Source organism: Chrysochloris asiatica, unplaced genomic scaffold (assembly GCF_000296735.1).
Source record: "Chrysochloris asiatica unplaced genomic scaffold, ChrAsi1.0 scaffold00135, whole genome shotgun sequence".
NCBI lineage: Eukaryota > Metazoa > Chordata > Mammalia > Afrosoricida > Chrysochloridae > Chrysochloris > Chrysochloris asiatica.
Window position 1 is genome coordinate 4,650,011 of NW_006408653.1, and position 12,219 is coordinate 4,662,229.

The window sequence follows — 12,219 nt, forward strand, 5'->3', positions numbered from 1 at the left end:
GCAGGGCAAAAAAAGGTAACAATTTCTGTTTGCGCAGTGATTCTTGACCTGAGAGCAAAGGCACAAGAGCTGGTTTCTTGAAAGACAAAGACATCATTGTTTTAATGAACGTGCATAACCTTTTTGAAAAGTAAAGATTGCTCCTGCCTCTTTGTTGCATAGATTAAATGAAATCATGTGATTTTCTTACCCTAGTAAGTGGTCAAAAAGTGATCATTTTCCCCTTTAGATAGTACATTTAATTATACACTGCAATAAATAATAGTTAGAGCCCTATCATGTATCCCAGATATGACTCTATATTTTATATTATGGGTTTGTTTTGGGTTTTTGTTTTTGTTTTACTGTCAGTTTTAAGTCTGTTTAAGTGAGGAGTCTATATGAAAAGCCAAATGGAGCCATGAAAACAGACCAGCATGAAGTTAAATGTAGTGAACAATATTAAAGGAATCTCCTATCTAAAGATGAGAATGGAGATTTGGAAAAGGACAACATTAAGTAACTCTGGTTCAGTTTGATTGATAGCTGTTGTAGTAAGTCCCTGTTATGAGTAATTCTCGTGCTGGAAGTCATGAATGAGACTTCTTTCTGCACTTGAGGGACTCTCAGTCTTCTCAAGGAGACCGATGCTCTTGCAGGTGACTGAACACTAGGCCACATACATCATTATGTGCTGTAGTAGAGGTGCTGACAAGGTGCTGTGAAAGAGCAGAAAGGAGAGAGCTGTATTCTAAGCCTAAGTCCATATCATTGTTGTTAGTTGCTATTGTTAAGTGCCATTAGAATTGATTCTGACTCATAGCAACTCTGTGTAGGTGTTCCAAAGAGCAGCTGGTGGGTTTGAATTTGCCAATGTTATGGTTAGCAGTCCAGTGTGCATTCTCCAGTGCTACACCAGGACTAGGGGACATAAGTATGAATCCATTTGAATGGGGACAGCTGGGACTGAGACTGGAAAACAGGAGAGATGTCCCATTCTTTCTCCAGTGTGGAACCAAGCTGAGAAGTGGAGGTTGCAGTGAGGTGCCGGGGATGGTGTAAAAGGCAGTGATGCTTTGGACAAGTTGGCATTTAGAAGATCTTTAGTAAAGGTCTTTAGTAACTTTGGGGAGAGCAGTGTCTGTGAAACAATGGGGTAGGAACACAGGTCATAAAGATTTAGGGAGTTGAGAAAGTAGAAGAAATGAGTAAAGGTGGTGCTTTGGGGAAGTTGGTCTGTGTCTTGTCAATCATAGCAGCAGCATCTGATGATGGTTCTCTGATTAGTCCTGGGTGACCATGTTGTGACTGGAGGCACTCTTTTTTTTTTTTTTTTTTAATATTATTAGATTAATTCAAAAAAGGCAACCAGCAGTTCACAGAAGAAATCACAAGACAAGGGTCCTAAAACAGGATCAGTAAAGAAGGAGAAAGCCGTGAAACCCGAGGAAGGTAATGACCTTTTTTTTGAAGATTTAGATCTATCATTAACATTTATCAGAAATTATGCCACATGGTAATTCATGATGTTGGATAGCATTGTGTGTTCTAGAGTACATGGCCTGATATTTCTGCACTAACTGAATTCTTATGTAACATTGATAGACCATGAGGCACCTTCTATTTGTTTAAACTGGCCAGTGCATAAGAACAACCTTTATCCTAGACTTTCTCTTGACTGTACAGGGAAGGGGGAGGGCGTGGGTAATTTTGGCTGAGTCATCTTGAATACAGGAAGATTGATTGGTGGGGAAAAGTATACCTTTCCTTCTTGTGACTTGCTTTTGCTCTTTTAAAGTTGACTCTTAGCAGCTCCTAGAGTGACTCCGTCCTCAGTGCTTGTGTGACAGAACTTCACACATGGGTACTTATCATGAGAAGACTGGAGCCAGGACTGCAGGGAAGAATTACAGTAGTCTGGTTCCTACCTGACTCCCCATACCCAGAATCCTTGGTCCTGTATTTCAGTCTCTTATCAAAATCTTATCAGCGGAAACTAATCTTGCAATTTAGAGAAGTAATTTAAAACACCTTGAGCATTTTTACCTTCATGAAGGTTAAGCTATATGCCAACTTAACCAAAAACAAAGGAATGCAGTTCTACTTAAAATCTCCCTTTCTGTTGAGTGACCTCCTCACTTTAGCATTTTGCATCCAGAGCCTTACTTGGGTGTGCTGATGCTTTGGGATGGGCCTGTTATTTATTACCTCCTCATTCTTCTTCTTATTACTATTTACCACTCTCTGTCTCTCTTCTTCCTTAAAAAAAAAAAAGATTTTAAATTTAAGTGTGATTTAAGATAACTTACTCACACAGAAAGGAGCTCTGGTAGCGTAGGTGGTTACAAATCAGGCTGCTAACCTCAAGGTCGGCAGTTTGAAACTACCAGCTGTTCCGCGGGAGAAAGATGAGGTGTTCTGCTCCCGTAAAGATTTACAGCCTTGGAAACCCTGTGCAGGGTCGTTATGAGTCGGAACTGACTCCACGGTACTTAACAACAACAACTCACACAAAAAAAGCAAACAGAGCACAGACGGGGTACACATCTGTCAGTTCCTGCTGCAGGCAGTATAAAAAAACAGAATATCATTAGGAAAACATTTGTTCTTACCTATGTAACAAGGAACCCTGGTAGCATAGTGGATTATGAGCTGGATTGCTAACCATAAAGTCAGCAGTTCAAATTCACCAGTCTCCCTGTGGAAAAATATAAGTTTTTCTGTTCCCGTAAATATTTACAGCCTTAGAAAACCTGTACAAGATTGCTACAAGTCAGAACCAAGTCAGTAACACAACATGTAACAAAGAGCTCTGGTGACACAGTGGATAAGTGCTTGACTGCTCATCAACAGTCAGCAGTTCGAACCCACCAGTGGTGGCTGGAGAAAAGACCTGGAGTTCTGCTCCCATTGGTGTGTGCCATTAAGCTGATTCCAACTCATAATGCCTCTGTAAGACAGAGTAGAACTGCCCCCTAGGGTGTCCTAGTCAGCGTTCTTTATGGGAGCAGATCACCAGGTCTTTTCTCATGCAAAGCCACTTACAGGGTCAAACTGGTAAGTGCATAGCCTTTGCACTACCAAAACCAAAAACCACTGCCATCAAGTCAATCCCGACTCATAGCAACCCAAAAGGAAACATTAGGATTTCCAAGACTGTTAATCTTTACAGAAGTAGACTGCCACATCTTTTCCTCATGGAGCAGCGGGTGGGTTTGAACCACTGACCTTTTGGGTAGTAGCTGAGGGCTCTAATCACTGCACCAGTATGGCTCTTTATTCTAACACGATCAAGCATTTTTTTGTGAGAAAGAAACAAAAGCTCCCTTTGCTACTATTTCTCTGCATTCACTTGTCAACACCAGTCACCTGGCCGCACCAGGGAGACCCTAAGGGACCTCCTCACTGTGTCCTCTTGGAGACAACTAGACACATAAGAGTATCTAGCTCATTGTCTTGCATGAAGCCTTTCCCATTTTCAAATTTTATCTTTTTCCTGATGTGGCACATATAGAAAATACTACTATGTATATGGAACCCTGGAATAAATGGGAGTAGCTGCGTGCAGAGGCACCTGGTGTGGACATTCCGACCCAGGTGTCACCTAGTAGTCCAGCAGGGCTGAAGGAAGTCGAATCTCAGCACACCTGTCACCCATTGTGCGGAGGACAAAGTACAGATGCCTTTCTTCTGATCCCAGCCTGCTTATCCCTCCTTATCTCTTACTAATCCCTGCGTAATGCTCAGCAGTGCTGATGTGCTGTGCTTATCTGTACATTCCTTGCTGTCTCCCCTACCTCTGGGTCTCTGCTCATGTTGTTTCCTCCGCCTTTCATGGTGCGATGCAGACTACACAGGAAATCTCCCTGAAACCTTGCTGCTAATAGCTCCATACCTCCCCCAGGTGGGGCAGGTGTACCTCCTGGATGTTCCTGTTGTTGTCAAGTGCTTTCAAGTAGGTTCCAACTCATAGTGGCCCTGTGTAGGATTCCCAAGAGCAACTGATGGGTTTCAACTGCTGACCTTGCAGTTACCAGTCCAATGCTTACAGTGCCACATGCTGTCCTGCATACACCTCTATCATCACCTTTAGCCCATGTCATTTTTTTTTTTTTTAATTGTGAATTGAGTGAAAGTTTACAGGGCAGATCATCAGTTTTACATTCAACAAATCACATACTTTGTTTCATTACAATGGTTATAAATAATCTCCATGTACCATCAATTAACAGTATTTCTATCTTATTAATTTTAGCTCTCTTTTTTTTTTTCAACACTCAGTCATATATAATAATTTAAACCACCAAAGGGCACATTCTTTAAGTCTGCCTCCTGGCCAACAGCTCTCAGTCCCTCTCTTTCCATGAATCTAGAGTCCTCAGCTGCTCCCTTTCTCCATGTCCCCATCTCTGCCTCCACCTCTGGCGTCACTGCTTCTCTGGATAAGGTCCCACATTCCGCTTGTGCTCTTCTCCCTTGATGGTCCTAGGGTCCTCGGTTTCTGGACTATAGGATTAACTACTCCCCCATTTTATTACAAAACTTCTACCTTTACAATTGTGACAGTCGCAATTAGTCATGATAACAACTACTCAATATTGAATTGTAAGAATCTTATCCCATCTCTGTATTTTTTTTTTTTTATTGTGGATTGAGTGAAAGTTTAAAGGGCAGATCATCAGTTTTACATTCAACAAATAATACAACTTGTTTCATCGCAATGTTTATAATCCCCTCCATGTACCATCAGTTAACAGTATTTCTCTCTATTCATTTTAGCTCTTTAAAAAAAACACTCAGGCATATATAATAATTTAAGCCACCAAAGGGCACATTCTGCAAGTCTGCCTCCTGGCCACTATCTCTTAGTCTCTTTCTTCCCATGACTCTAGAGTCCTCAGCTGCTCCTTCTCTCCATGTCTCCATCTCTGCCTCCATCTCTGGTATCGCTGCTTTTCTGGATAAGGTCCCACATTCTGCTTGTGCTTTTCTCCCTTGATGGTCCTCGGGTCCTTTGTTTCTGGACTGTAAGAATAACTACTCTCCTGTTTTTGTTACAAAACTTCAACCTTTACAATTGTGACAGTCTCAATTAGTCATGATAACAGTTACTCCCTATTGAATCATAAGAATCTTATCCCCATCTCTTTAAACCAGACCCATCTAGACAAGAGGAAAGCTATTCAGTGGGGACTCTACCTTCCCCCACACACTCTTAAACTTAGCTCCCTCTTGAAACCTTGTAAGCTAGTCACTTCATGCCTTTATTGCCCCCTCATTTTAGGTAGCCAATGTCTAAGTTGCCTGTCCCTATCTACCCCGTGTACAGAGAGGATAGCATTGATACTTGAAGTGAAGACTCCTTCCCTCTCTGTTGGTATTTACAGTTACTGCCTCCAAGAGTATAGGTTCATCAAATTGTAGCAATTTACCCTTGTTTCCTTTATCAAAAAAAAATATTTTTTTTTTTTTTATCTTCCTCTAGTCACGTTCTGATTATCAAGCCATTGAGGCTAGGTCAAATGGGTACTTTCTGAAAGTTTATGTGTTCTTGTACATCTCCCATCACTTCATATAAGCTCGATGCTTCACTCTCAGCTCTAGCCTTCTGTGGCTATGTCCTTGTCCATGGGATCAGGTGTCCCCAGGTCTCACCACACTTTGGACCAACCAGCCCTTTCTCTTCTCTCTCTCATCTGAGGTCAATGGGAGTCTATGAACCATGGTTGAACTCAGTCCATTTCTTCATTGTTGCCTTTCCCCCTCTTCCACTCACCAGTAGACCAATGTGGTTGCCAGCAAGCTTACATGCCTGCTCTTGTGTTCCCTTTTAGTTTCAGTCTTAGAGGGGCATTTGTCCTGAAGGAACTTAATTGCTTGCCTTGATGACTTCCCAGAGAACAACTTGCTTATTCTTGTAGTAGCCAGTCATACTGACATTTGTTTGGGTATTTCCTAATGATCTTTCTTTGAAGATGTATCTTCTATTGCTCTAGCTGTTCCATGCTGGTCTGCTTGTCCTTCTAGTGGGAATGTCCCACCTCAGAAGGTTCTGGTTGGGATTCAGGATTACACCTAAGGTCCTATACCCTGCAAATGCTCCGCAAGAGGCCCATTTCACTGGGCATGTTCTAGAACCCCTTATAGGTATTCCAGTCAGTTATAGGCTGAATACAGGCTTACAAGTTTTCTGTAATCATGTATCCCTACATTCCTTTATATCCCACTCATCTATTTTACAATAGTAGGCAAGGAAAACCAATATTCATAAGACAGTCAAGCATTTTAGTGTTTTTTCCCTTTTTCAAATTATGCCTAGATCCCTATATCACAGAGCCCTGGTGTTCCAAGGTTAAGCATGCATCACTATGCACCTCTGTCCGACTTAACTCAGGCAAACCTGTCTCAGTGTTCTCCTATCTACCTTGTTCTTCCACCTCCTCCCCCTTCTTATATTGCCCTCTACAACACCCAGACTATGCTGTGTCTGCCCTTACCCTGTGCTCTACTGTTACCTCCCTCAACCTCCCCCTGAAGCCCCCACCCCAACCCACCATTGTGGTTACCTTATATTCCATTAACTTTTCCCTCCATTTAAGACAGTCTATTTTATCCTGTAATCTACCTTACCTTCTCACCACTGGATATCTGTTCCTATGTGTTTACCTTCTTTCACATTGTAATTGTTTTGATCATAGACTGACCTCCCATATCCTCTGAATTTGTTCTTACAGTTTTGTTCTGTTCTCAACTCTTCCATTTGTCAATTGAGTTCCCGGTGGTGCTGCCACATACGTCAATCTCTGGTTGTTGTCTGTTCTTGTTGGTTCTCAGTCCACAGAACTCCTTTTAGAATGTTTCTCATACTTGGGTTGGCTGTGGCAAAATCCCTTAGCTTCTGTTTATCCTGAAATGTTTTGATTACACCATCATATTTGATTGACAGCTTTGCTAGGTAGAGGATTCTTGGGTGGCAGTTTTTTTCTTTCAGGGTTTTATGTATGTCTCCCATTGCCTTCTTGCCTGCATGGTTTCTGCTGAGAGATCCGAGTTTAATGTGATTTGCTTGCCTTTGTATGTTACACTTCTCTTGTCCCTAGCTGCTTCCAGGATTCTGTCCTTATTTTTGATTTTGGAGAGCTTGATTATGATACGTCTTGGTGATTTTCTTTTGGGGTCTATCCTTCCTGGGGTTCGCTGAGCTTCTTGAATGTTTATCTTTTCGCTTTTCAGGATGTTAGGAAAATTTTCTTCCAGCAGCGCTTCAACTCTCTACTCTGTGGACTTGTGTGATGTGATTCTTCCTGTTCTGGAATGCCAATAATTCTTAAGTTATTCCTCTTCATGTTGTCCAACATGAATCTTAGACCTTATTCAGATTTTTTTATCCTTTTTTCTGCTTGTTCTTCTATTTTAGTAGCATTGAGAGATTTATGTTCTAGCTCACTAGTTCTGGCTTCCATCTCGTCAGTTCTACTCCTTTGCCCTTTCTTTGTATTGTGTATTTCTGATTTTCTATTATTAATCCTTTGGACCTCTTTCTGTAGGTTTTGAATTGTTTCCAATGCTGTATCTATCTTATTTGATTGTTCCTGTAGGGCTTTCCTGACTTCTTCCTTATTTTTTTCAACTCCATGGTAAAGTGTTTTGATACATTTTATAATCATTTTTCTGAATTCCTTCTCAGACATTTCCAAAGCCTGCCCTCTTTCCAGTATGAAGTGTAGGTCTCCCTCTAGATCATTTGTCTCAGTCACTTTATCTCATTTCTGGACATGGGCTGATATGGTTGGTCATCTGTTTCTGTGTTTTGGGGCATATTCAGTAGTTAGCTGTGGCCTTAATACTTTAGATGTGTGTGTGTTTTGGTATTTTTCATGCTCTCTGATTGCCTCCAGTAGATGTGATCAGGAAAGGGGCTTCCCTTTTCACTCTTCTTCCTGAGAAATTTTAAGATGGCACTGTTGGTCGTTATGATGTAACAGGATTTAATTTTCAGCCTGTTTCCTTTTTAGTCTGCCTGTCCTACTCCACAACCCCCATTCAGGCCTTTTTCCTAGTGATAAACAGTTCAGGGCTGGCTGTGGCCATTTTGTGCTGACATTTAGTTTTAAGTGGTAACTGTTCCTTTAAATTTCAAGGAGATCTGTGTGCATGCATAATAGAACCCTTCAGGAGTGGGATGTCCACTCACTCAGGCATCCCCTCTAATGGAGATGCACAGCCAGTGAGAATGGAGGTGTACAGCCAGTGAGAGACCAATGAATAGATACCAAAAATAAATAAAGTCTACACTTTTATCTCCACGGTTCTGTCAGGCGTCCGTGGCTGCTCTGATCCTTCCCCACTTGGTCTTGCCCAAGATGGCCACTCAGGGAGCAATTGAGCACCTTGGATTAGAAAGAACGTATTTCTTGCTTCTGTTACAAATTCCACTGGCTGTAAGCTTCCAACTTTCTAAATATTCCTTTATATGTGATTCAGAGTTCTGGGTCCATCCCCTGAGCCTGCTTGGTCGGGTATTCTGTGTTATTGCTGATGGAGATCCTCACTGCACTTCTACCCCATCTGCCATCTTGTTTGTTCTCCTAGCCCATGTCATTTTAATGTGCGTATTCATCTACCTGCGCTACTAGACTCCAAGCCTCTCAAAGCAAGGATCTGGTCTTTATCCCCTTTACCTCTCCAAGAATTCATCTTAAACCTGGTTCCTAGTAGGTGCTCAATAAATATTTAAGGGTTGAATGAATGCTTCTCATAAGAACCAACAAATCTAATTAGAGCCTTGTGAAACTCTAGGCTGCTCTCTTTGATTCTGTTGCTCTACAGGTGGCTTGGTTTGGGGAGAGTAGCTTTTCCCTTCTGAGTTCATGTTTCTGTTTTGCTATCTAGGGCAGCTGGTGCAAGCGGAAGAGAAGGGGCAGGGCTCTGTGCCCTGGTCAGTATATGGTGTCTACATCCAGGCTGCTGGAGGCCCCTTGGCATTCCTGGTCATTATGTCCCTCTTCATGTTGAATGTGGGCAGCACTGCCTTCAGCACCTGGTGGTTGAGTTACTGGATCAAGCAAGGAAGTGGGGTAAGGTTACTGTTTGATGAGAAAATCATTTGTCTAAGCATGTGGCCATCTCTCCATATCCTCTTCTTAGGAAAACTGCTCTTATTTTGAAATAAAAGGAGCCATGACCAACTATTGCTCAGGATGAAAGATATGAGTCCCTAAAGTAACTTCACAAGACCAAAAAACCCTTGGTTAACTCAGGGGCAGTAGAACTCCTTGTCACTAGGACATCTGCAGACTGTCTGCCCTCATCCATGAGAGCAGAGAGGAGCAGGTGGGCAAAGCCTGCTCTGTGTTTACCACAGCCAGGCCCCTGGGAGCTGAGCATGGCACAATCCTTCAGATCTCCACCTCAGAGCACCTTGCCTTTAACAGAACACCACAGTGACTCTTGGGAACAGGACCGTGGTGAGCGACAGCATGAAGGACAACCCTCACATGCAGTACTATGCCAGCATCTACGCACTCTCCATGGCAGTCATGCTGATCCTGAAAGCCATTCGAGGAGTTGCCTTTGTCAAGGTATGCAGTGCCGCCTTCTGCTCCCCTCTCACTGATAACTGTGGGGCTCAGGAGTCTGCATGCATGCTTTCTTTCGGGCATGTCCTGAGATGAGGAGCTCACTGTAAGCAGGATAGCCCTAGCTGAAATGACTTGTATCCCACTCACCTCAGACTCTTCAGGTCAGCCACTGCCTTGCCTTCTTCCATGGGGCTTTACTGTACAGGCAGGCCAGTGGCTTTTCCCCGACTTTGGGTGTCTTGCTGAGCTGTGGACTGGATGAGGACCTAGGACTGAGCCCACTGAGTCTTAGGTCTCTGACCCTAATCCCTGTGTGTTCCATTCCTCAGGGCACACTGCGAGCCTCGTCCCGGCTCCATGATGAGCTGTTCCGAAGAATCCTTCGTAGCCCTATGAAGTTTTTTGACACTACCCCCACGGGGAGGATTCTCAACAGGTTTTCTAAAGACTTAGATGAAGGTACTTCTCACTCATCCTTTGTTTTATGCTTTTACGCTCCCACTGGAGTTCCTTGCCCTCTCTAAACTTCTAGATGATTCCCCAAATATGCAGACCTGTATATTCTTAGATTCCATAAACACACTAACAACCAGTATTCTTACCAGAAGTATTTTACTTTGGGCTTTTTCTCCATGCTTCAACTTGTATTTAGGCTAAGGACCAGTCTGATTTTTCACCTTTCATTTAAGTTCACATTCAGACTTATTGGACCTGAAAACAAATTCAAAGGATTGAGTGAGCATAAGGGCTCTGGGATTCCACAGCACACACTTGTTTTGAGTTTATGCATTGCTTCTTGGAGGCCCACAACCTCTGCCAGGCACCAGAACGTAGCATATTTCCCATAACCTAGAATTATAGTAATGCCAGCTGGCATTTATTTTGGATTTACGTAAATGGTGTGCTGAATGTTTTACATCCATCATCTTAATCCTCACAGCAACGTTATGAAATGGGTCTTGTTTCATCTATTGAATGCATAAGGAAGCTGATACCTGGAAAGATTAAGAAACTTGCCCAAGATCACACAACTATTAGATAACAAAGCCCATTTTGTTGACTCCAGAGCTGATGTTTTAAGTACTATGCTTCCTGCATAAGAGGAATTTGCTTCAGACATTGATAGGTTAGTAAGAAGGTACCAGAACCATCACTGATATGCAGAACTGATGACACACAAGTACACAGATAGCATGCATGCACATGCATGAATGGAAAAAAGATTGCATTCAACAATAAAACAGATAGCCCAATTACAAAATGAACAAAAGACCTGAACAGACACCTCACCAAAGAAGATATCCAGATGGTAAATAAACATATGAAAAGATGCTGTCCTTAGGGAATTGCAAATCAAAACAACAAGGAGATACCACTACTAGACCAAATCAACTCAGTTCCAAACCATGATGAGTGACCCCATGTGTGTCAGAGTAAGCTGTGCTCTGTAGGATTTTCAGTGGCTGATTTTTCCAAAGCAGAGGTACCTTTCTTCAAGGTGCCTCTGGGTGGACTCGAATCACCAGCTTTGCAGTTAGCAGATGAGTGATTAACCATTTGGGCCACCCAGAGACTCCACACATCTATTAGAATGGCTTAAATTGGAAAGAGGATACCAAATGCTAGCAAGGAAGGAGAGTAACAGGAGCCCTCATTCATTGTCTGGGGAAATGAAATTGGTACTTGGGAAGACAATCTGGCAGCTTTTTACTAAACTAGACATAACCTTACCATATGATTCAGCAGCTATGCTCCTAGATGTTTAGCCAAATGAAATGAAAACGTGTGCAAACACGAACCTGTACATGAATGTTTATAGCAGTTTTATTCATAATTGCCAAAAATTGGAAGGAACCAAGATGTCCTTCAGTAGATGAGTGGATAAACAAACTGGTGCATCTGTCTATACACTAGAGCATTATTTACCAATAAAAAGAAATGAGCAAAAGAATAATAAAAGAAGCCCGTCTGAGAGAGCTACATAGTCTAGGATGCCAGCTCACGTATGACATTCTGGAAAAGGCAAAACTAGCGACAGTGAAAAGGTCAGTAGTTGCCAGGGGTTTACAGGGAGGGAAGGAAGGCTGAGCAAGCAGGTGGAGGATGCTATTTTAGAGCAGTGAAGCCATTCTGAATACTAAAGTAATGTTGGCAACTGCCATTAAGCATTTGTCAAAACCTATAGGACCATGCAACAAAGAATCAACCGTAATGTAAACTCTGGAGTTTAGTTAATGATTATGTATCATTATTGGTTCATTTGTAACAAATGTACCACAGGAATGTAAGATGTTACTAAGGAGAAAGAGTGTGTAAGGGGGAGAGAGTTATACCAGAACTCTGTACTTTCTACATGATTTTTCTATAAACCTAAAACCTAATCAAACAAATAAATAAAGCTTATTAAAAATATTTTGTAAAAATCAATGTTATGAGCATGTCTGGGATTTGCATGAAAATACTCCAGCCAAAAAAAAAGGACCATCAGTGGGGGTGTGGGGAGAAGCTTGCCAAAAGGAGATGAAGAAAAAGTTGATAACTGTTGGAGGTTCTATATTCTTCTTTCAATTTTTGTATATGTTTGAAGATTTCCATGAAGAAAAATTTCTTAAATCAGTTCATTGGGATTGGTAAGCATATAGTTGATTTTTGTTTCCTT

At 42.0% G+C, this 12,219-nt stretch overlaps 1 protein-coding gene across 2 annotated transcripts in view; it reads left to right on the plus strand.

Moving 5' to 3' along the window:
- Positions 1-12,219, plus strand: part of ABCC5 (ATP-binding cassette, sub-family C (CFTR/MRP), member 5) — a 124,045-nt gene that overhangs the window by 73,487 nt on the left and 38,339 nt on the right. For both annotated transcript variants that reach the window (XM_006869803.1, XM_006869804.1), the window contains 4 exons: positions 1,329-1,431; positions 8,872-9,056; positions 9,414-9,560; positions 9,890-10,019. In XM_006869803.1, the coding sequence (XP_006869865.1) occupies positions 1,329-1,431; positions 8,872-9,056; positions 9,414-9,560; positions 9,890-10,019 (565 nt within the window). The remainder of the gene's footprint in view (positions 1-1,328; positions 1,432-8,871; positions 9,057-9,413; positions 9,561-9,889; positions 10,020-12,219) is intronic.